The sequence below is a fragment of the Vulpes lagopus genome, chromosome 12, assembly GCF_018345385.1.
Source record: "Vulpes lagopus strain Blue_001 chromosome 12, ASM1834538v1, whole genome shotgun sequence".
NCBI classification, from domain to species: domain Eukaryota; kingdom Metazoa; phylum Chordata; class Mammalia; order Carnivora; family Canidae; genus Vulpes; species Vulpes lagopus.
In genome coordinates this window covers 19,386,540-19,411,759 of record NC_054835.1, presented here as the reverse complement: position 1 = coordinate 19,411,759, position 25,220 = coordinate 19,386,540, and the positions used below count along the sequence as shown (strand labels likewise).

Here is a 25,220-nt window from a genome sequence, read left to right as displayed (position 1 = left end):
ATTTTTAGGAAGGTTGGCAGCCCATGCGCCCGGTTTGTTTAGAAATGGGTCCTCTCTCTGTTAAGCTGGAGCTTGTCTGGGGTGGCGGGTATGCATACGTTCTTGTGTGTTTTTGTCTTTGAGCTGTGTCAGAGAACAGTTCCATTTAACAGCCTGTGTGCCAGGCCTGGTGGCTGGTCTGCCCACCCTTCCCATGCTCTCCCCAGCTTGCTTCCTTGGCTTTAGGCATCCTTTAAAAAAAAAAAAAAAAGACTTAATTTTTAAATTTAAATTTTTAAAAGTAATCTCTCCACCCAGTGTGGGGCTTGAACTCATGACCCTGAGATTAAGAGTTGCATGCTCTATAGACTGAGCCAAGCAGGCACCCCAAGATGCTGGAATTTTTATGATAAAGATGGCGGGCGATGAGTGTAAACAGTCTGCCAGGCCTAGGGCTAAGCACTTTATTTTTCCCTCCCCGAAGGTGGTACTATTATTTTACAGATAAGAGAACTGAGGCATAGAAAGGTTAACTTAAATTCCCATGTTAATGGGGATCCCTGGGTTGTTGAACGGTTTAGTGCCTGCCTTCGGCTCAGGGCATGATCCTGGGGTCCCGGATTGAGTCCTACATTGGGCTCCCTGAATGGAACCTGCTTCTCCCTTGCTCCCTGTGTCTCTGCCTCTCTCTCTCTCTCTCTCTCTCTCTCTGTGTCTCTCATGAATAAATAAATAAAATCTTTAGAAAAAAAATTCCCATGTTAAGGTAATTGGACAGCAGGTATAGGTAGGATTTGAACTCAGGTCTGCCAGGTTCTGTGCCCAAGCATCTGACCATCCCTCACCATACTGCCTCTGGCTGGGATTCCTGGGATGGCTCCACAGTGACTTGCTGTTATCTGAGTCCTTTCTCACTCTCTGCTAGTGATCGTGTGGATGACAGGAGCCCAGTTAGCACTGGGTCAGCTGAGGTGCACAGGGCTCAGGGGAGAAATCTGGTAGTCTTTGACTATTGCTTGTTGGAGAGGATGGTCTTCCTCTGCTCCTGTCTCCTAGAGCTGAGGTCACCTCAGCCCCACTGCAGTTCCATCCCAAACAGCATATATATATATATTTAATTTTTATAGCTTCCTCTGCCCAGATAAAATGAGAGCTCTCAAGATTTTATAATGAGGAAGGTCATGGGTAATTGAATGGCTCCTTGGTTTTAATCTGTTAATTTAAAGTCCTACTGTCCCCTCTAGGGGGTTGGGGTTGGAGGACCTTGTGCTCATGATTTGTTTCTATAGCTGGTCATTCTCCTTGTTCCATGGGGAGACTGGAGATGTGTCAGTAGATTGACACCTGCATTGGGACACTTGCCTCTTGAGGCTCCCCCTGTCTCCTGTCCCAGTCTGCCTGTTGGCTGTCAAAGCCCAGCCTTTCCTACAATTGAAGTTGCAAAGAAGGGAGATGCAGACAAATATTTGCTGGTCGCCAGCTGCTGGACATGTATTATATCATTTTTGTCTTCACAGCCATGTTTCGAAGCTCCACTCCCTGCCGCTGCCTCATTTAATATATGCCTCATATAATATAACAGAGGAAATAAAGGCATAGAGATGCTGTGTCAGTTGCCCATGGTTAGCTTAGCTGGTGGGTCCACTAGCTTAGCATGGGAGGAAGATTTGAACTTGAATCTCTCTGATGATTATCCCTACTACCAGCTGGGCCCACTCTCCTTAATAGGGTGGCATGTTTTCTGCACAGACAAGCGGGAGAGGGCCAGACAGAAGCAGCAGGCCTCAGCTGGTTGGAGAAGGCTCCTCTTGGGTCTGGCTACTCTGGCAGATGCTTTCTCTGTCTAGACCCCATCTGTCTGACCCACCACTGGGGGCTGCAGGGAAGCTGGAGATGGAACTGTTAGGGGAGTGGCTTTTGCTCTTGGCGGTACGAGGTTTCCCTTCACCTGGGAGGAAGGCAAGGAGCAGAGCTCAGGAGCAGACCGATGATAGCTGCCTTTGGACCAAGGTGGCTTTGCCGAGCCGGATCTTCAGTGGGGAGGCCCTGGCAGGCAGGAAGCAGGCCCTCTCCCCAACCAAGCACCGAGTTCTGGGCTCTCTGCTCTGTTGGCTTTTCTGCTGGAGAAAATCAGCTCTTCAGTTTCCTGCATTCCACGGTGTTGGTATGCCAGACATACCCTGGACAAGCAATCAGGGAAGTCTTGTCTTTATAGTAAAAATGCTAATAAAACATCTCTAGAATCTGCTTCTTCCCCTACACCCACATTGCCACTAACTAAATTACCTTTTGTTTTCATCACTTGCTGAATTGCGGTGGCTTTTTAATTGATTTTCCTGTTTCTCTGGTTTCTCCACACCCACTTCTATCTGTCCTCCACATGGTTTCCAGAATGATGATTGTTCAAAAATGCAGATCTGATCACGTGTTTTCCTTTGCTTCCCTCTCCATGCCTGCGAGAGCAGTGTAGATGCTTTAGTGTGACCTTCCGGGACCTTCCAGAACCTTCCTGGACCTGCATGAGTGGGTCCTGTTCCCTGGCTAACTTTGCTTCTCTTCTCTTCCCTATCCTCTCTACTCTTTGGCAATTGACTATATCTTTTTTTTTTTTTTTTTTAAGTTTTTGTTAGGGGCATCTGGGTGGCTGAGTGTCTGACTCTTGATTTCAGCTCAAGTCATGATCTCAGGGTTATGAGATCAAGACCTGCGTCAGTAATGTCATTACTCTTTGCTCACGCTGTGCCCTCCCCTTACCCTGTGTCTGTGTGCCATATCCTGTGGACCACCCCAAACTGTTGATGTCTTCCCAGGATCTTAGCACCACACCTCACAGTTAGATGCAGTCTTCTTGAGATCTTACAGCACATACATAAACCTCTGTTGTGGCAGAGGTGGCATGTTCCAAATGGCATCAGCTGTCCTGGTCTGGAGGGTCCATGAAGGCTCTCATGTATACCAATCACAGGTTTCGTGTGACTAGTAGATGAGACAGTATACATAAAATGCATATCACAGTGCCTGGCATATAGGACTATCCAGTTTAAAAATCAGTGCAGAGTTATGGTAAAGACAGTCTTGGAATACAAAAATTACTTCAAATTTTTTAGATCATAGACCTACCTAAACAAAGATTAAACTGTAAAACTTAGTGTAGAACATCTTTGTGAATGTGGGTCTTGGCAAAAATTTCTTAGGAAATGAAAAACACAAACCAAAAAAAGAAAAAAAATTGGCAAATTGGACTTCATGACAACATAGCTGCTCTTTGAAATTTGGAAGGACTTTTTAAAGCGATGAATTTGGATAGCAGGTGGTCCCAAGAGGAATGAAGGGATACTTTTTCCTTTTGTAGGTTTTCTGGAAGCCAACAGGAAGCCATAGGCTTAGAAGTGTTAGCTTTAGAAGCTTTATGTGTTTATTTTTTAAAAAGATTTTATTTATCAGGCAGAGGGAGAGGGAGAAGCAGGCTCCCCACTGAGCAGGGAGCCCGATGCAGGGCTCAATCCCAGGACCCTGGGATCATGACCCAAGCCAAAGGCAGACGCTTAACCAATTGAGCCACCCAGGTGCCCCACCTTAGAAGCTTTAGAAGGAGGTTTGAAATAGTGTGGGCTTAGTAAGTGTTAGCAGAAATGACTAACAGAAAATGTGACTTCAACAAATAGGCAGTTAAGTTTCTTCTACACTGAGAAGTTTGGGGTTAGGTGGCTTACATGTTGACAGTAGCTGGATAGTGCTGCTGTCTGGTTCTCTGGACAACTCTTGGCAATTCAAATCTTTAAAGCGGGAAGAAGGTGGTGGACAGCCCTGACAGCTGCCCCACTTATGAGGAAAGCAGACACTTCTCTGCAGTTCGGTGGATGTGTGCTTGTGTCCCATTGACCAGGACTGTCTCACACAGCCACAAAATCCCATGCTGGGACCCCATCCCATGCGAATCTAGGTGGGGGCTCATGTTACTGTGATGTGAAGTCAGTGTAGAGAACCACTGACTCAGACCAGTTCATCACTGGGCACAGTGACAAAATCATTCTGTGAGTGAGGAGCAAGTCAGGAATGGACATGAGGTAGGGCATGAGCAATGCCTAATGCAGTGGCTATTATCTTTTTTTTTTTTTTTTTTAAGATTTTTATTTATTCATGAGAGACACAGAGAGGCAGAGACATTGGCAGAGGGAGAAGCAGGCTCCATGCAGGGAGCCCATTATGGCACTCAATCCCGGGTCTCCAGGATCACACCCTGAGCCAAAGGCAGACACTTAATCGCTGAGCCACCCAGGCTTCCCAGTGGCTATCATCTTTTAGAGGAGTTTGCCATCACATGAGTTGACCTCTGGTTGTCTACTTACCTGCTCTTGACCTTTGCCCCCTATGTAGCCCTTTATACTTTTCTGTGGTGACTGGAGTCGCTAGGCAAGCAGTCATGTATGTTCCCGGAAAGGAACACCTTCTATATCCCCAGCACATGGCACAGTATCCTACACACAGCAGATGCTTTCAGATCAGAATTTGAAGTGCCTCCCCCATCACTTACTTCTTGAAGCTTCTAGGGGATGAGATCCTCAGGATAGTAAATGGGGTGGCCCCATTGGCAGGGCTCCACCTTTGCATTAGGTGTGCCCTCTGCCTTTTTTCCTAGGCCACACTTAGTAATTCACACCCATGTCCCCTCTAGTAGGCAGTATCAGGACTTCTCTGGGATTTCCTGTTTTTTTAAAGTGTATTTTTATTTATTCATGAGAGACACACAGAGAGAGAGGCAGAGACACAGGCAGAGGGAGAAGCAGGCTCCACACAGGGAGCCTGACATGGGACTCCATCCCTGGTCTCCAGGATCAGGCCCTGGGCTGCAGGCGGCGCTAAACCACTGAGCCACCTGGGCTGCCCATGGAATTCCCTTTTGTACTTGAGGGGTTCTGGGCTGAGCCATGCTCTGTGGGACTGGTGGACTTCAGCCAGGCATATAGGAGCCGCGTGTTTGGACGGAGACAAAGCTGTGTCGATTAGGAATCTGGTTTGTGGGTGACACCTGGGCTTTGATGCCCACGCTCCCCTCAGTTTCCCAGAAGTGCTGAGCTTTGAGACTGTGGAGGGCGGCGGCGGCGATGCTCACAGGGTGGACACACCTCCTTTTCTGTGCCTCCCACCTCCCACTGTCAAGTGCGGTCTCTCCATGGATAAGTCTGTCGCCTACATTTGTGTGAGCTCCTCAAACTCATGCGCTAGGTATCTTGGGACTGTGTCAAGGTGCCTGGCACTGGGAAGAAGTCTCCCGACCCCTTGTTGCACGAATGGATTATAGATCAAGGTTCTGCTTCCCTTGCCTTGTGCAGTCACGTGAGGCGCAGGGCAGTTGGGAGGATGAAGCAGATGTCTGGCTTTCTCATGATGTAGTCCAGTTTTCCCACAGGCCCCTCCCCCTGGACTGCTGGTTCTAAAACACAGAGCACAAAGGATTGAATGGGGGCACAAAGCGAAACTGGAAAGGTATCCCTGAGACCACCGTTTCACCAGCTTTTTATTTTTTAAATTTATTCATGAGAGGCAGAGACACAGGCAGAGGGAGAAGCAGGCTCCATGCAGGGAGCCTGATGTAGGACTTGATCCCAGGTCTCCAGGATCAGGCTCTGAGCTGAAGGTGGCACTAAACCGCTGAGCCACCCGGCTGCCCTCACCAGCTTTTTAAGCCAAAGGTTGAAGAGCACATTTATTTGACTCCCCCGTGGCTTCTCAGGTGGAGGCTGTCTTAGAATAATACGTAGGTCAGGGAACTGCCTTCCTCTTGAAAATCTTTCCTATCAAGTCTCCTGACCTCAGTGGAGCCTGCGATGGAAGAGCAGGTGTTGCTAAGAAAACCCTCATCCGTAGCCATCCACCCTGGCTGGGCTCCAGCTCCATCTTTCCCAGGATGCTTTGTGAGCACTTCCTAGTCACATTGGTCTCTCCTTTCCCTCTGCGTGCTCACACTTAGCATCAGGGCTGTGACAACTGGCGATGTTATCTAAGGGGGGGTTGCTGATTGCACTGTGCTTCCAGACAGGGTCACCGGACCCCCCCTGCTGTGCGGGGCTGCAGGCTGGTGCTCAACATCTATCCCTGAGGTCAGAGATGGATCCCGTTTGGTCTCAGCTTGGGCTTGAGGCTCCCATATGTAGCCCGTAGTCAGGCCTTGGAGTTTGTAGCTCCAGTAGAGTCAAGGCAGGGCAGGGAGCCCTGAGTTCCTAGCTGTGACCCTGTCATCTCTGGCCTCCTTGGGAACGGCTCCACTTGTGGTCTGGGGCAGACTTGTTTGTTTGTATTTGAAGTTCCCTGACTCGGAGTTTGACGTCAGGGCCGGGTTGCTAGTGGGAGGCTTGGCGCGGAGATTGTCTCCGCACAAATGCACACGGTTGGCAGCTTCCCCAGGAGAGCCTGGTTGCGGGACAGGGCCGGCCGAAGGATGACTGGTTGCAAAATCCCCAGTCTGGAGATTGAGGTCACTTTCTCTCTCCTCACCCCACTGGCTTGGCACTCTTGCTTTCTCTGTCCCTTGCTCACCAAGAATAGCCCCGACCCCCTCTGTTCCCTTGAGGGCTCTGGGAGGCACAGTAGTGCTGGAGACCCAGGGCTGCCTCTGGTGCTCTTGGAGCTAAGTGCTGTGGTCGGTCCGTGCCTGTGCATGGAGCTGTCAGCTGCGTCATGACCTCCAGAGGCCTCCTTACATTCTCAGAAATCATTTTGCAACACGTTGGCCATGGTAGGCAGAGCAGACAGCTTAGCTGGCTGGGCTGGCAGGAAGTCCCCAGAAGTCCACTCCAGCTTTGGGGAGGGGGTGGGGAAAAATAAGAGGAACAGCTCCAAGGCCTGGGCAGGGCCAGAGGTGCCTGGGAAGGAGCAGTAGTGTCAGGAACTATCTAGGGAAGATGGGAGTAAGTCTCAAGAGCTTTAGCAACTCCCTGAAGTTTGGGATGGAGTGGACAGGGGCTTGGTACTAGCAAAGCCTGTGTCAAGATCTTCTTAGAGTATGGTGTTGCTCACCTGGAGGAGGGTGTCAGGCTCCCATAGGTGGTGGCGAGCTGGAGTCTGGTCCAAAGTGGCCATCCAGGTACCTCTCACCTTAGTCTGCAAAGATGCTGGGATATCCTTGAAAGGGGTGACTCTAGGTACTGGGCAGGGTGGTGGCTAGTTTTAGCGAATTCAGAGCTGGTCTGGAGCCAGGGATTGGGTATAGTCCAGATGATAGGTTTTGCAAATTAGGGTCAGAGGTGGTGGCCTGTTTGAATGATTGGACACATTTGGAGAGTGGAGAAGTCTATGGCTTTTATTCAGAGGATTCACCGCCTGCAGCAGTCTGCGCATTGCTGGATTTGGGGCTTCTGATCACAAGAGAGGTAGACCTTGCCCACTGGTGTCCTGCTTGTGCTGGCCAGGATTGCTTGATGACCTAAAGGTAACCTAATAGGTAGCAGGAGTCATTATTCTGGGAGATGGTATGGTACATAGAAACTATTGGGTTTCTTTAAAGAATACCTTTAACCATATGATTTGGGAAAGTTACAAAGCTTTTAGTGTCCCAATTTTCTCATTTGTAAGGTGGAATAATAAAATACACCCATAGCATATGTGGTTTGACTATTTGTGAGTGACCCTAAGTGATGGGCCATACTTACCAGTGTGCTGAGGCTGGGCTTAGAATTGCACTCTGCTGTTTGCAGGGTGGGTGGGCATCCCTTAGTCAGCGAGTGAGCCAAGCAGGCTGCCCAGTATCCACATCTCAACACAGCTTTTTTTCTTGGCTTAATATTGAGTACACAGTACTTCCCACCAAGAGTCTAGAAGGGTCTGTGGTGTCTTCATTTAAGCTCGACGGTGTTTTGTGGGGAGTATGATATATGCTGAGGGAGATTGCCAGCTTTGGGGATATGTGAGGGTTTGGGAGATCACTCCTGTGCCTTCAGGGGTCTGCTGCAATTCCTACCTCCTGGAATTTTCATTGAGAATCCAGGGAGAGAAAGTGATAAGTTACTACATAAATAGAAGAGATCATTATAACTAATTAGAGCTGATAATGGAATAATGACATGATATGCATAATTGAGAAAGCCCATTGCTATACACGGAAATCTGGTGTACATCTCTGTGCCTGGGATTCATTTGTCCACCATTTATCTTTCAGCATCTGTCACATCTGTCCCCATAGACTGAACTGCCTGCCCTGCTTGAGATCTGAAAACCCCTACAACACTGAGAAAGGCAAGCAGCCAATGCCTGAGACAGAGTTAGGGTGACAAAAGTCGTGACATCTGGCCACTTCCAGAGCCTGGATTACAGATTTGGGGCCAACAAAATTGGGACCTCTGCATCCCAGGCCCTGCAGTGTTAGGGGGTAGCTGACTTTCTTTGCAGAGCTAGTTGTCTGTGTGTTTTCTGCAAACGTGCAAAAGCCTGCAAAAAGAGTAATCCAGATGGCACTGGCCAAAAGTCGTTACACTCCTCCTCCTCGAGGCTGTGCTTGCAGGCTGAGCAGGGCTGATGCTAAGAGCATCCTGTTCAGTGAGCGCTTCATGTGTTCTGGCCATTGGGCTAAGCATTACACCTGCACGAATCCCATCATGAGTTTTCAGCAGTGCTGTAGAGCAGGTGCTATTTCCTCCGATTTACAGGTGAGGAAACTAAGACGGAATAAACTGGCCACGGCCATGCCCCTGGTATGTGAGAACGCCAGGGGTGGAACTTCGGTCTGCCTCTGTCTGCCCAGCTGCTAAGCCTGTGCTTCCCTCCGTGGGTGATAGAACAGTTAATAATGGGAGGCATGGCCCTGACCGGTTGGAACGGGTGCTGGTGGTACATGGGAGGCGTGGGCGCAGAATGTTTGCCCGGTCATTCCCACTGCACCCCCCAGCCACTCAGGCACAATGGCTGGCCCCCATCCTGCTGCCCTGTGGGAGCCTGCTGGGATGACCATTTCAGCCAGCGTTGCCCTGTCTCGCTTGGAGGCCAGGACAGCTGCCACCCCACCCCGCTGTGGTTGGTACTCTGGCCGCAGAAGAGCGCGAGTCCAAGGTCAGCCAGGCTCGTGGGTTGCCTCTGACAGCTGTGATGCTCTCTGCAGGGTGAATTTGAGAGCTGAAGATGCCTCCACAGAGCCATGTTTGGACGAACTTTGAGCAGAGCAGACATGGAAGGCCTCTCAGCTTCCTGGGCCCCTTGCAGTTCTGGGAGCTGCTTCCTGTTCCTGCAGAAGTTTCTCGGTGGCGGGTGCTTTGGGAGCTCTGACAGGTGTCTGCCCTTTAGGGATGTCTGACAGCCCCCCTCCCTCGGCCACTTCACGGAAGCCATGCTTACGGCAGCTTCTATTTGGAAGGCCTGTGTTGGAGTCCCACCAGAGCAGCTAGAGATGGCAGTAGATTTGTGGTTGCTCAGGATGCCAGATGAGGCAAGGGGCATTCTGGAGTTGATGCTCGGCTCCAGCCATGCCCTCTGGTGCTGCTGCGGGGGTGTGTGAGCACTCCTAAGGAGGGGGGTGGTTCATGTTCACAGGAGCCAACACCTGAGCCAGGTCCTGGCCCTCATGCCTTGAAAAGAAATGTACCAGATCTGTGAGTTCTCCCAGCGTCGTCCTGAAGACCAATGCCAGCTTTCGGGGTCGTCTTTAACCCCGATCTCTGAAATGAGTACAATCCCACCCACACCTGCCCTGTTGCCCAGGGAGGTTGTAAGAGAGCCTGAAGACTTGGCTTAGTGAGGACACCGCCCACTGAGCACATGTTTTCCTTCTTCCAGGCACTTTGCTGAATGTTTCACGTCCATATTTTCTCATGTAAATCTCCACAACAACCTTCTGAGGTAGATCAGTCCCATTTTATAGGTGGTAAAACTAAGACCGACAGGCTAAATCTGTGTCTACTCGTGGAGTGCGTGTGGACTGGGGCTGAGAGGCCAGGTCCATCTATCTTGAGCCAGAGTGCTGCCTCTTGGATGTGGTTGGAGTAACCTAACAGTAATGTAGTAGGACTTGTCATATTTTTTTCCCTCATTCCAAACAGTTTTATATATGGTCACTCACTTGGCCCCAGCTTCTATAAAATGATACCCTTTTTATAGGTGGTGAGATTGAAGCTGAGCTAAGGGGGATTTCCCCTTAGATCCTTGATCTAAATGTCAGGGCTGGGACCAGGTCCTGGCTCTTTCAGCCTAGGACACTTATGAGGGCTTCCTGTGTACTCTAGTGGCTGGTACTACCTCTCAGCTGTGAAGCCAGGCCGAGTGTCAGGGCAGGGGTGAAGCACACATTCAGTGAAGCAGAAGAATATTGGGGGTGGGGTTACGAGTTCACTTCCGGCCTGGGGTCCTCCCCAGCGACCAGAGAGCCAGTAAGTCTTTCCCTCTTGCTGCACGTTCCTTCGCTGAAACCCCAGGTGCTTTTCTATTCCGGAAAATTTCTATCTTGCGGTTTTGTGGTTAAGAAAAAAATGACACTGCCTGTGAACGGTCCCCTTGTAGGCCCCTGGGGCTGGGCTGGCAGGTCCCACTGCGGTTTGTCTGGGAAAGTAGCCCCTGGTTGCTTCTGTGACTGTGACCAACTTTCCAAAAAGTGAGGCAGACTGGCTTACTCAGATGGAAGCTGCTGCATGCTGGGTACCTGCATCCTCTGTGAATGAGAATAGGTTTTTTTGTTTTGTTTTGTTTTTTGTTTTTGAATGAGAATAGTTTTGCTGCTTTAACAGAAACCAGACCTATGAAGTGTTTCTTTACCAGCTCCGGGGGGATAGATAGCAACTGCCAGAGCATCCGACCTGCTGGCAGATGGGTCACAGCGCGCTGTGTGTCTTTCCTTGTCCCAGCATAGCCAGCCAGGCATATGGGTTGTTAACTGGGTGTAGTGAGGAGTCCCTTCACATTCTGCAGAATCCTACCCAGCCTCTGTGCTGTCTAGCGGGGATCTCTAGCAACCTTTTTTTTTTTTTTTTTAAAGTTTTTTTTTTTTTTTTTTTTTTTTAAGATTTTTTAATTTATTCATGATAGTCACACAGAGAGACAGAGAGAGAGAGGCAGAGACACAGGCAGAGAGAGAAGCAGGCTCCATGCAGGGAGCCTGACGTGGGAGTCGATCCCGGGTCTCCAGGATCGGGCCCCGGGCCAAAGGCAGGCGCCAAACCGCTGCGCCACCCAGGGATCCCTCTAGCAACCTTTAAGAAGAGAAGCCCACTCATTCCTCTTCTGGGGAACTTGCCTTGCCTTTTGAGACTGTTGAGCTCCTGAGTGACCACTTGCATAGTTAGCCTTTATTTTCTGCTCTCATTCTGGTAAATGTCTGAGCCTGGCAGGACTCCAAGGTAGATTGTGTGTTCCTGTGTCCATTCGTCCAGCAGAGGTTTTACAGTAGCAGACCGTGTGCTCTGGGGGCTCTGCTGGTTCGTAGCAGGGATCCGAACACAGCAGACACCTGACCTGGGGTGGGGGGGCATACGGTGGGAATCAGAAGAGTAAAATATTAGAACTTGGTTGTGTGTTCTGGTCAGGGAGGTGGGCTGAGGGGCATGGGCAGTGCTCTCTGGAAGAATGGAATTCTAAGCTGAGCTGTGGCCCAGAGGTCACGGAAGAGAGCCTCTGGGCAGAGAGCCTTGAGGCCGAAAGGGGCTGGGTATGTGGGAAAGGGCTGAAGTCTAGGAAGCCGGGACCCTGGCTCATGGCTGAGGCCAAGGGGTCCAGTCTTGACCTGCTGTGAGTGCCAGACCTCTGCTTAACGGTTTTGACTCTGGACAGTTACTTGATGTTTTGCCCTGTCTTTGGCCAGCTCTTTGAGCCATGTTTGGAGAGTGGCTGGGATGGAGGGAAAGAGTGGCTTCAGCATGGGGCTGTGGTCCATGTGTGTCCTTGCCTCCTTCCTTCCTTGGGCCGTTTTGAGCACATGTTGCATACCAGGTGCAGTAATAGGTACGTGGGGACGGTCACAGATGAGATGGACACGGTCCTGACCTGATACGTAATAATCTGGGGACTTAAGCATCCTCAGGGTTTTTCTGTACTGTTCGATTCCCCCAACAGAGCATGGGCTGGATGTCATCATGCCTGTCGTTGCACAGATGAGAGAACCAAAACTCAGAAAGATGAACAAACTTCCCCGAAGTCATATAACTGTGCATGTGGGGTAGAACCTACATTTGAATCCTGATTTGGTTCAACTCTGGGGCCTGGTGATGTGTCTGCTGCCCTGGGAACGCACACCGGTTAGGGGTGCAGCCGTAGAGATGTGGAGCACGTGTGCAGAAGGGGAGACGGGGACTGTAAGAAGGCCTGGGAAGTCTTGCCCAGCACGAGGATGCCGTGGCCAGAGGAGGGAAGGACTTGTAACCACTGCACGCAGCTTGAGCAGAGGCCCAGGGGTAGGAAAGTACAGGAAGTATTGGAGAAATAGCTCCTAGGTGAGTGTGCACCTGCAGGGCAGGGTGAGCCAGGGGTGGAGGGGAGCAGAGATGAGCCTGGGAAGGAAGGTGGGGAGTCCTTGGCCTCTGGTCACACTGGAAGGGATAGATTGTTGTGGGGTTAGGCCGGATGGGGGGGACAGGAGTGCCTTTACTTAACCCTGTAGGATAAAAGTGGCACTCACATCTTCCTGTTTGTTAACTGTGCTCTGAAGATGTTCCCGGGGCTTAGTTCCATGGTAGGACAGCGAATGTACTTCTCAAGTGGCCACTCGGGATTGTACAGAGTGGTGTTCTGTTAGCCGTGTCACTCAGGGGTGTAAAGCCTCCGCAGAGAGTGTTTGATTAGCAGTGTCAGCTTGGGGTGCCTGCGGGGCCCGTGGTGCAGGAAGGCCAGGGGTCTGCCTCTGTGTAGGTTTCTCTAAACATCGAAACTGGAAATTGGAATCATTTTTGATTCTCTTTTCCCTCCCTGGCAATTGTGCCCACTTGCCACTGAGCCCTCTGGAGGTGGTGGCACATAATGGTGCTCAGGGCCGGACGAAGGGGCGGGTATCCCTGAGTCTAGTCCTGGGGCCAGAGTTTCTAGGGGAATTTTCAGAAAGACTGATGGAGAAGCAAATGGTCTTGTTTTGTTGTCAGTGTGGGTCTCATTTCACATCTCACAAGGACTCTTTTTTTTTTTTTTTTTTTTTTTAAGACTTTATTTGAGGACAGCCCAGGTGGCTCAGCGGTTTAGCGCTGCCTTCAGCCCAGGGCGTGATCCGGGAGACCCGGGATCAAGTCCCACGTCAGGCTCCCTGCATGGAGCCTGCTTCTCCCTCTGCCTGTATCTCTGCTTCTCTCTCTCTCTGTCTCTCATTAATAAATAAATAAATTCTTTAAAAAAAAAGACTTTATTTGAGAGAAATAGAGAGGGAGAGCATGAGCTGGGGGAAGAGCAGAGGGAGAGAGAGAAGCAAGCTCCCCACTGAGTAGGAGCCTGCTGTGGGGCTTCATCCCAGGACCCCCAGATCATGACCTGAGCTGAAGGCAGATGCTTAACCAACTGAGCATCCCAAGTGCCCCACAAGGATTCTTTACCTGTGGATAGAATTCAGGGGATCCATGAATTTGTAGGGGGAAAAAAGGAACCTTTATTTTCACTAACCTTAACTGGAATTTAATGTTACTCAGTTTGAATGTAGGCAACAAGGCACAGTCATCTTAGCATATATGTGTGACTCAGTCACCAGCGAAAAGCACAGCTGTTTGCATATCACCTTACAGTTGTGGCTATAGCTAAAAAAGTAGTTGACGCTTGTCACAATATAAAAGCTGTCATAGTTATGAGACCCACAGCCAGCTATTGTTCCATGCTGTAATAAAGACGGGCTTTTGGGGGCACCTGGGTGGCTCAGTTGGTCAGGCGTCCGACTCTTGATTTCGGCTCAAGTTGTGATCTCAGGATCCTGGGTTTGAACCTGTCGTGAGGCTCCGTACTCAGTATGTCATCTGTTTTGGGCTCTCCCTCGCCCACTGTCCTACCCCCTCCTCGCCTTCCCCACATAAATATATCTTTAAAGGAAGAAAGGGGGATCCCTGGGTGGCGCAGCGGTTTGGCGCCTGCCTTTGGCCCAGGGCGCGATCCTGGAGATCCGGGATCGAATCCCACGTCAGGCTCCCGGTGCATGGAGCCTGCTTCTCCCTCTGCCTGTGTCTCTGCCTCTCTCTCTCACTGTGTTCCTATCATAAATAAATAAAAATTAAAAAAAAAAAATAAAGAAAGAAAGGTGGGCTTTTAGTACTCTTTCACCATTATAAATATTTTGAGAAATGTATTTAAATAGAATTGATTTCCTTTATAATCCTAAGTGTTTCGTTAGAAGCATCATTCTTAGAAAGGGACTGGGGACCTCCCTGGTCTACTGGGGAGGGGTCCATGGTCCTCAAATGGTCAAGAGCTCCTGTTAGGAATTGGGGAGCCTTTCTAAATACTTGAAATGTTAAATCATTAATTGTTATTACTTTTTTGTGAGTAACAGAATAATTATTATTACTAGTATCGTAACAGAAGGATTCCTTACCCTTGAGAGAAATGCGCTGAGATATTTACAGATGAGGAAGAAAGGAATGAATGAACAACAAAACCCCTTGAGGTCAGGGGGTACTGGGAAGTAGCTCTACTTGGGAGGGTTCCTGCACAAGACTTTGAAGGTGCATTCCTTCTGGGGAAGCTTGAAAGGCACCAAGGGGAGGCCAATGTGACAGGAGCCCTCATGGAGTCTCTGCGTCCCTGGATCTCAGCAGAGCCAGGAAGCTCCCTGGTCCTCCTCTTGAGACTGTGAGCTCATTTCTATCTGTTCTATCAGCTCAACCTTCTTTTAATCAGCCCTGGGCACTGATGGGGGCACCCATCCTGCCCATCCCATCACCCCTCCCTCTGCATTCTTTAGTCCTGTGCAGAGCACCTGGTTAGAGCCCAGTGTTTGTCAGAGAGAGGACCAGGCTGTCCTTATTTCAACTTCCCTTCTTAAAGTTTTAGCTTTTTGAGAGGCTTTTGAAAACTATGGACACTCTTCCCCTGGAAAATGCAGAGTCGTACCTCTGAAATTTGCATACATATTGGGGTGTGCTTCCTGAAAGCCCATTGGTGAGCCCAAGTCAAGGACCTTTGCCCAGAAGGCCACATCCCAAAAGGCATGGCCAGCATGTGGTATGCTCATGTGTGCCAGGCATGCACCAAGTGCTTCATTTCTTCTTGGCCTCCCTGAGAGGGAGGTTCTGTTATTACTTCATTTTCTGAGGAGGAAACTGAGGCTTTTTGGGTGTGGGGGTTCAGTAATTCATTCAGGGTCCCTCCTTAGGGTATGCCTGAGTCCACGGATCCCAACTTAGGCAGTTTGAAACTAGGTTGGAAGGTTCCTAAGTGGAGGGTTACTCATTCTCCCCAAATCCCCACATCTTCCTTGTCCTCACTTACTGTCTGTCCCCCCACTCCCCCAGCTTCCCCAGGTGGGAGGCTCTTGTGTGTTAACCCAGTTCTCTGTCCTGACCAGTGTTGCCCGTTGATCTCCGAGGATGGGAGTCCTGAGGGTGAGGCAGTGTCAGCCAGCCTCAGGGTGCAGAGGGGTCACAAGTGGCTCTCCAGGTCTCCTGCCAGCTTTCTCACGCCCGTCTCCTCTTCTCATCTTCCATTTCCTACTTTATCGGTGTTTGAATGACTGCAGCGGGGATTCCAGCAGGCTCCTGTGTATTGTGCTTGGGGCTGCCACATGCATGTGTGCGCCCCAAATGAACTGGCTTTTTTTCCCCCTGGGCTCCCACAGGCAAAGCTGGTCCGGTACATTTGCAAACAGCAGCAGTGCAAGCTGAGTGTGGCTCCTGGCGAGAGGACCCCAGAGCTCAACAGCTACCCCCGTTTCAGTGACTGGCTGTGTACCTTCAGTGTGAGGCCAGCAGTGGTGCAGGTAAGCAGGGTGTGGGAACTGGGGGCAGGGGAGGACTCGGGAGGATGCCACAGTGGGAGGAACCCACAGTACCTGTGGCTCTAGCATGTGTCCTGGGTGTTGCTGCTTTATGAGGTAGACAGCCTGACCACATTGATGGTTCACTGACTCACCACCATAAGTAGAGCCAGCCAGCATTTCTGGAAGCATTGGCTGTGTGACAGACACCGTGCTAAACACTTTGTCTAGATAATCTCACTTAATTCTCACAAAACTCTGTGAAGGAATACTGTCATTATTGCTGTTTCATACTTGAGGAAATTAAAGCACAGAGTGGTTGGTTGCATGCCTTGTTTGAAGTCCTACAGCTAGCAAGGTATCACTTTGGGATTCAGAAACAAGAGTCTGAGTTTAGTTTTCTCTTGTATCTGTTGTATTATCTTCCCTCCTTGATTCCCTCTTCCCATCCAGCCAGCCTGCCCACCCACCCACCAACTAAGCAGCCAGTGAGCTTGGAGAGTGTACTCTGTGCCAGGTGTCAGGGACACAGGACAGCTCTCTTGAGGAGTCAGTAAATCAGTCTATAGCAGGTGGAGTTCATGTCAGATCTCTTAAATCCCTTCAATTCTAAAATTAAAAAGTTGACACTTGCTGTTGTTTAAAAGCAATATGAATTGATTATAGACACTTTGGAAAACAGAGGAGGAAAAAAAATCACATATATATTCCCACCTTTCAGCAAAAGTCTCTGGTCATTAAGATTTTGATATTTCCTTCTAGTTTTCCTCCCTAGTACTTAAGTCTTCTTGAAATTTCTAATGGGTCAGACCCACCGTGCTGTAAGGTAGTTACAAGCCAGTGTGGCTATGATGTACTTGCCACGTGGCAAATCCACATGAGATGTGCTGTAATTTCAAAGATAGAAATCCAAAGATGTGCTGAATTCTGAAGACTTTGTATAGAAAAAAATAAAATACTAATAACTTTTCATATTTGGTATACATTGAGATGACACTTTGGGGTATATTAAGGTAAATACAATGTCATTAAAATTAATTTCATGTGTACTTGTTAAAATGCTGTGACTCAAAAATTTGAGTATATGGCTTGTATTATATTCTTCTTGGGCAGCACTGGTTTAAACCATCCTGAATAGGGACACCTGGGTGGCTCAGTGATTGAGTGTCTGCCTTTAACTCAGGGTGTGATCCCAGGGTTCTGGGGTCGAGTCCCGCATCGGGCTCCTCGCAGAGAGCCTGCTTCTCCCTCTGCTTGTGTCTCTGCCTTTCTCTTTCTCTGTGCTTCTCATGAATAAATAAATAATATCTTAAAAAAAAAAAACATACTAGCCATCCTGAATAAACAGTTTTGTTTTTATCATTTGCTATGCTAGCCAGCATGTTTTCTTCATACTTTCACACATAACCCCCCTCCCTTTTTAAAGTAGCTGTATAATGTTTGATTGTGTGCATGGGATATGGTTTATCAGGCAGAGGCTCATCTCCGTCCTTGGGCATTCTATCTAATGCAGTAGTTAATATGATTTATGCAGCTATTTGTATATTTAGGAATTTTTCCTGGGAGAGACTTCCTGGACAGGAAGTGACATAAACTTAGAAGGTCTTGTCATGAGGTGAGTGGAGCAGGTGGGGGTGAACGGGGGACTCACAGGGTGCTGTCGACACATCACATGTGCCTGGCCTGGCCCAGCCTTGGCGGCCCTCATATTTGTGGTGCACGCTAGCGGTTAGAAAGCTGGCAGGAAGGAGCTTGTCTGTGTGAAGGCTGAGGGAAACTGCCCTGTGAGATGGTGTTTCCTAGGGCATTATTAACACTTACACATGCACACATGTATAAGGAGCCATGTCTCTCCACCCACCTGTCTTTTTTTTTTTTTTTTTTTAAGATTTTATTTATTTATTCATGAGAGACAGAGAGAGAGAGAGGCAGAGACATAGGCAGAGGGAGAAGCAGGCTCCCTGTGGGGAGCCCAATGCAGGACTCGATCCTAGGACCCTGGCGTCACGACCTGAGCCAAGGGCAGACGCTCAACCGCTGAGCCACCCAGGCGTCCCCCACCCACCTGTCTTAACAGCTTTCTGCTGTATAGGAAGGAGATCTCAACATATATATAATGGTTGTCCATGATATCATGTTTAAAACCATGGAGTTGGGAGCTAGGAAGAGTTGAATCCTGCCCCCCCCACCCCCCCCTCCCGCTAACCCCAACCTTTATTCCTCCTCTCCCCCAGTCTCAGAGGTGAAAAGCAGTTTCCCTTCACACCTGCATCTGTAGCTTGCAGTGGAGGGTGCCCCACAGAGGCAATGACTTGCCCAGCATCTCCCCAGCAGCATCCCTCCTTGACAGAGGACCACCACACGTTCAAGAGGCCAAAGGGCTCTGTGATAGTCTGGAGCTGGTAATAGGGACACTCTTGGGGTTCTGACCCAGGCCTTCTGTACTCCAAACTGTGCCTTCTAACTTCCGTTCTAGGGCCTGAGCTGTCTCCATCAGTTGGTTTAGCTTCTCTAGGCATTCTCCTTAGATCTGCAGAGATCTGCCAGTGTGCCAGGCACCCAGTTCCACCTATATCTGCCTGTGAGACAGGAGCCAGATGTGCCCGTTGCAGAAGCTGGTGCCATGGAGACTGGCTGCAGGGGACAGCTGGGACCGGGGTCTCCCAGCCAGACCCGGAGGCATAGCAGATACTGAGTTAGGTGATGTTTGAGTCATGAGGTTGTGAGTGATGCCTCAGAGCTGGTGGTAAATGAGGGGGCAGGCTCGTTTGTATGGAAGGGTTAGGTAGGAGGGAGAGCCCAAGAGCCAGATATGGTTTGGGAACCAGGATGCTCCATGGCCCGGGGGACTGGGGTCGAGACTGAGCAGAGAACTCTGTGGGAACGACGGGGTCAGGGTGAGAGAGCAAGAGCATCTCCAGCTGCCCGGGGACTGTGAGGCCGCTCAGAACAACATGTTTCAGGCCGAACTCTTGCTCTTCTCCTATTCACATAGACATGTTTTCTTCCCACCTCTGCCCATCTCCGAGAACAGTAGCATCATCTGCCCAGTTGCTCAAGCTACAGCCCTGAGTCTTCCCTTGCCCTCTCTCACGTATGTGAACCCCGTGAGCTCTGCCCCCAGATCTGCAGACTTGTCTACCTCTCCCCATCCCCACCCTCTTCCTCTCCCTGGAGTGCTTTCTCCTTGGCTTCTCCTGGGGACATCACTATAGCATCAGGTCCATTGTCACCTCCTCTGAGCAGCCTTCTCTGATAACCTGATATATAGATCACTCATACCCTTTATTTTCTACCAGTGCATCTTGGCTGATTTTTCTCATTGACTCTGACCACTTTCTGGAGTGTATCTAACTGTATGTCGTCTATCTGTTCTCTCCTGCTGGAATACATGCTCCACGACAACCCACTGAGTGTTGGGCTCAGTGTGACGATTGAGAGGGGAGGTAGGGTTGAATCTCATCCTTGTGGTGGATGTCCCAGGAGTCGAGGGCTTGGTTCTGAGTGAGTGGCACAGATTACTCTGACTTTTCATGCCCCACAAGAGAAGCCTCTTTAGAATCACAGCCCCATGATCTACCTTCCCAGCTCTGGGGCCTGAGCCGTCTACCCACAAGTCAGCTTCTGGGAGGATCCCTGGGAAAGTTGGTACCTCAGGAAGGCTGGGACAAGCCATTGCCCTGGGGAGTCCTTGGGCCTCTTTAGCACCCCTCTTGTGACCATACCAACACGCTTCACTCGTTAAAGGGTTGTGCTTCCAGGAGCTGGGCCAGTCCTTCACTGCGAGGCCTCTGTAGTCTGGGGCTGTACCATGACCCATGTGCCTCTTACACTGTGAAGCACTTGGGAAGGTCAAGTACTTAGAACCACAGTGGTGTTCACTGGGGTGGAGGAGAGAAAATTTGGGCAATTTCCTCACTTTTCATCCTCAGCCGCTGTTATTCCTGAGTGAGAGCCAGACCCACAGGGACTGCTGGAGGTTTGCACACAGGTAGCTTGAAATAACCGTCTGGGGAGTGCAAAGAAGGGAATGAAGGGAAGGCTGGAGGCAGTTTTCTGAATCAAGAGGCAATGGGAATCTGCTCAAGGCCTAAGAAGGGTGGCAGGGACAGAAACTTCCTCACTGCCACCCCCACCCTGCCGCCCCCATCCCTGGTGCCAAAGGCCAGTCATGGGCATCCTTACCAGAAAGTTTGAGGAATGAGGCCTGAAAGGGTAGGGAGCATGAGAAGGGTGGGCCAGGCTACCTGAGAGGAACTGGGGAGCAGACCAACAGCTTTCTGCATGGGTTTTAAGGATCACAAGGAACCATTGGCTGGGTATCACAGTATGTCTTCCCTACAGTCTCCAGACCCCTTTTCTCAAGATTATTCTGTTTCTTCCCTTCAAATCTCAGGTTGGTTCTTAGGCTCAGGCCAGAGCATGCTGAAGGTTGGAAAGGAGGGCAGTTTCCATTAGTAACCCCAGCCCCTGCTGATTGGGGAGGGGGTAGCCTCCACTCAGCTCTGCTCCTGGAATCTCTTCCTTATTACCTGTATGAGGGCATAGTGATGGGGGCCCGGAGTTAGAGCAGCTCCCTGGCATAGGCCTCAAGATTGGTCCCAGGGTATGGGTCTGATTTTACACTCAGATGGTTGTTTGGACTCTGAAACCTACTCTACCCTGTTTTTGGCCCTGATGGGTCTTGTGTGCTTGTAGCCGAATTGGTTCTAAAACTTCCACCCATCAAAGATAGGTGCAAATCTTAGAAACCGAAGGTCCAAACAGCATAAAAACCCGTGCTTTTCCAAAATTGACGTCAGATATAGAACCCTTTAGCTTCTGAATGGCATCTGAACATGGCTAATTTTCTTAAAAAATGTTTTATTTTGGAAGAGTTTTAGATTTATGGGAAAACTGCAGTGGTTCCTGTATATGGTCCTCACCCAGATTCCATCATTAACATCATACATTACTGTTGTACATTTGTCAAAACAGAAAATGTTGATATGTTACTGTTAACTAAATTCCAGACTCTTTTTGGATTTCACCAGTTTTTCCATTAGTGTCTTCTTTTCAGTTCTAGGAGCCAATCCAGGATGGCACATTGTTCTTATTTACATACAAATTTGTTTCTTTTTTTATTTTTATTTTTTATAGTTGCTAAAATGGGCTCATACAGTATTTTCTGTCTTAATCTCGTCTCTGTGTTAGTCATACAAATGCATCTCATTCCTCTTTAAGAAGTAGGATTTCTGCAAGCCAGCTTAGCAGTGACTGTCTGAAGGGTACCCATCTGTGCACATAGAGGGACACACAGAAGACTTCAGCCTGTGCCTAGAAGAGTCCATGTGCACAGCTGCATAGCACCTGGCCTGTGGGAAGTCCTTGGCAAATATTTGCTGGGTGAAGGGATGACCAAGGAATGAATGAAAGTCCTCATGGGATGGAGGCTGCTGAGCAGCACCGCTCCCGCCACATGAGGCTGGATCTCAGGACCCTAGGATTATAACCTGAGCCACCCAGATGCCCTAAGATAGTTTATTTTTTTATTTTTATTTTTATTTTTATTTTTAAAAATATTTTATTTATTTATTCATGAGAGACACACAGAGAGAGGCAGAGACATAGGCAGAGAGAGAAGCAGGCTCCCTGGGGGGAGCCCAATGTGGAACTCGATCCTGGAACTCCGGGATCACGCCCTGAGCCAAAGGCAGATGCTCAACCGCCGAGCCACCCAGGAGTCCCAGATGGAGAGTTTAAAACATGGTCTTTTTTTTTTTTTTAAGATATATTTATTTATTCATGAGAGAGAGAGAGAGAGAGAGAGAGAGAGAGCGAGCCAGAGACACAGGCAGAGGGAGAAACAGGCTCCACGCAGGGAGCCCGATGTGAAACTCAATCCTGAGTCTCCAGGATCACACCCTGGGCTGAAGGTGGCACTAAACCGCTGAGCCACCGTGGCTGCCCCAAGACATGGTCTTATCTGTGTATCTTTTTTTTTATTTGGTTGGTTTTTTGGAGAACAGATCTGAACCATGAAGTCTGGCAATTTCCTTTGCCTGAGCTGTCACTGCTGACAGTGGCTCAGGACTGCAAGGCCATTCCCTGAGGCCTCTGGGCATGGCCTTCCAGTGCTGGGAGTTGTCCTTTGGGCCTCTCAGTTCTCTGCTTATCTTGACCCTTCTGGGAAATAGTGCCCTTCTGCTTGATGAAGAGAGGGGATGCATGTGGAAGTGGCCACAGGGTGGTAGTGACACTTCCTGGTTTCTGGTGTGGATGAAGGGACTCTGCTCTCTTTCTTCCCTTCCGAGTCCAATCTCAGCCCTCTGCAGCTCCAGAGCCTGCTGTGGGTGCTTTGGACTTAAATGACCTTTAATTCTAGCTTCTTTGGAGACAGACAGCCTGGGAGACATCTTCGTATGTTTACTCAACCATCAGATCTTTGTCTAGAGCGACCCTATCCAATAAATAGAACTTTTGGTGACGATAGCAGCATTCTGTACTGCCCTACCCAGCATGGTAGCCATCAACCACATATGGCCACGGAGCACTTGAAACAGGATTAGTGTGACTGATAAACCAAAATTTGAATTTTGTTTTATGAATTTTTTTTAAGATTTTATTTATTCATGAGAGAGAGAGAGAGAGAGAGAGAGGCAGAGACACAGGCAGAGGGAGAAGCAGGTTCCATGCAGGGAGCCCAACATGGGACTTGATCCCGGGTCTCCAGGATCAGGTCTTGGGCTGGAGGTGGCCCTAAACCGCTGAGCCACCCGGGCTGCTCTGTTTTATGAATTTTAACGTAGAGACACATGGCCCTGGCTGTGTTGGACAGGGCAGGTCTGGAGCCTGCCCTGGCGGGACTTTGTGCTCACAACTGAGATGCTAGAGACACTCCCCCCTGCCCCAGGAGCTCATGGGCTGTGATGAGACTTGCTGAGAGCTGACACCAAATGCCCTGACAAAAGGCAGCCTGGGATTCATGGGAGCAAGCAGGCAAACCCACCCTGGGAGTCGGAGAAGGACCAGCACCAGGGAGAGCTTCCCTCAGAGCTGGGAGCTAGGCTGGCAGGAAGGACAAGAGAGCGGAAACCTTACCAGCAGAGACCCTGAGGTCTGAGAGAGCTGCTTGGGACTCAAAGGAAGTGCTCGCAAAGGGCTTGGCTTGGGAGGAGACCAGTGAGCAAAGGGTCAGTTCATGGAAATCTTCGCATGGAGGGATTTATCTGGAGATCAATGCCATGCATGTGTACTGGAGGGGGAGAGAGAACATTAGAATTGTTTTAGGGAAACTAAAACCCCTGCTGGTGAGACGCTGGGTTCATCATGAGGACAGTGAAAGGTGAGAAGGTGCTGGTGTGGGAACGCGGGGTGCTGTGTGGAGGAGGGGCCCTCAGGCCTAGCACTGAGCTTGAGCCTGGGTCCAGAGGCAGGGTGCCTTTCCCCTCCCTCTCCAGACACGTAGAGTCACACACTGTGACTCTCTCCTCCACCCTCACCCCTTGAAGCTTCCACAGGTTAAAAATCACAGCTTCATCTTGTGGCTGCAGCTGGGGGGAAATGATTTCAGAGCCTGCTGGCATGGAGCCATTTTTTTTCCTTTGGGCAATTTCCCTGTTGGAAGTTGTTAGAGGAAGTGGCGAGCACTGACTGGGATCAGTCCCAGCTGTGAGAGTGAGAGGTGGGCACTGCAGAGGCCGAGATTCCAGGGCCCAAGCAACAGGCCACAGGCTCCCTCGAGTGAGCTCTTGCTGGTGGTGTTTTGTCGACTGAAGATGCAGGCGAGTCCGGTAAGGGGGTTTTGTTAAGGCCCTGACTGGGCAAATTTCTCTTTACAGCCTTTCCTCTACTCCCCTCGAATTCTCATGGTGAAAATCAGGCCTTCTCTTGGGGATGGGGAAGAAAGCTACCTGAAGTCTGCTACCATCTTGGTTTCCCACTGGCTGGGAGTGGCCGTAGCTCTGTATGGGCCCTGGTGAGCCGGCTGGATGAAGCAGGAGGCTGTGAAAAAGTAAACTGCAAAAGCGAGCCAGTATTTGGCTCCTGGGTTCAGCTTTAAGGCACATGAATCCTGCTACCCTTCTGCCCAGCCTCTCCTCCTGCCCATCTTCCCGTCACCCCCACCCACTCCCCAGAGCCAGAGGCTCCACGGTTCAACAGCCTTGCTCTTGGTAGCTGGGAGCCACCTCCAAATGCAGCTCACACTCTCCCGAGGCTGCGTGGAGGGATCGGCACCAGCGTGTTGGCTCCAGCAGCCCAGGGCTGCTTTGCTACTGACAATTTGAGGTGTCAGTACCAGCCCAGCGGGATGGGGCAGTGGAGGCCTGGACGGGGGGCCAGCGTGCCCATGTCACCCAGCCAGTCAGGAGAAGGGCTGGAAGTGGGGTGGTATGGAAGGAAGGCGGCGTTTTTGTGTTTATATTGTCCTCTTTAATCCTTATACTCAGGGTAGAGGGAGGCGGGGACACCTTGGTTCCCATTTTATTGCTGAGCAAACTGAGGTTTAGAGAAGTTGAGTGACAGGTCAGTGTCACACAGTGAGCCTGTTAGCTGGGTCAGGATTCAAAGTCAGGTCTCTGTGATTGCAAAGCCAGAGTTCCTTCCTTGACTTGGTTTCTTATTTAGAAGAGCCCAGCCTGGGTTTACCTCCTGCAGCTGTATGATTGAACTGATCTCTTTCTCTCTCCCTTCCTCCCTTCCTCTGTCCTTTGTCCTTTTCTTCCTTTCCTCCTCCATCTTTCCTTAATATACATTCATTCTACATACATTGATCACTTATCTGGATTAAGTAGGGTGGGGGGGCAGCCCTGGTGACGCAGTGGTTTAGCGCCGCCTGCAGCCCAGGGCATGATCCTGGAGACCCTGGATCGAGACCCACGTTGGGCTCCCTGCATGGAGCCTGCTTCTCCCTCTGCCTGTGTCTCTGCCTCTCTCTGTGTCTCTATGAATAAATAAATAAAATCTTAAAAAAAAATTATGGTGGAGGATAACTGATGAACAAAATACAGTCTTCTTGGGGGGCTTGCAGGGTGGTGGGATGTACAGATCTACAGATAACAGCTGAGGAAGCAGATGGGGCCCTAGGAGAGGAAGGGCTGAGATGGGGCACCATACAGAGCCGAGGGCCTTCCTGTGTTGTCTCCTGCCCTCCCAGTCAGGCTCTCATTCAGTGTAGTTAGTTCCTGTTGTATGCCAGGTCCTGTTCCAGGTGGCACCACGCATGGGTTCCTGTCCTAATCGAACTTGCATACCTCCCTCTCTCCAATTGATGAAGTGATTTATTTTCTAATTCTGAGCCAAAAGGCCCTCTGAAGCTTTGAGTGTGAGGTTGCCCCTGGTTTCTAGAAATCGGAAAAAATCAGAGCATGATGGTCCTGGTTGCCCCTTTTACTGGTTGGCATTTATGAAT

General features: G+C 49.9%; 1 protein-coding gene across 9 annotated transcripts in view; it reads left to right on the top strand.

Annotated features, from left to right (window-relative positions):
* Positions 1-25,220, top strand: part of KSR1 (kinase suppressor of ras 1) — a 154,588-nt gene that overhangs the window by 70,299 nt on the left and 59,069 nt on the right. For 8 of the 9 annotated variants that reach the window (XR_005983087.1, XM_041724959.1, XM_041724957.1 and 5 more), the window contains exon 2: positions 15,692-15,832. Coding sequence is in view for 7 of the 9 variants with exons in the window: in XM_041724959.1 (XP_041580893.1) it covers positions 15,692-15,832 (141 nt within the window). In the remaining 2 variants the exon portion in view is untranslated. Of the gene's footprint in view, positions 1-15,691; positions 15,833-23,461; positions 23,602-25,220 lie in introns of those variants that run through there. The other variant, XM_041724963.1, reaches the window with a different exon arrangement.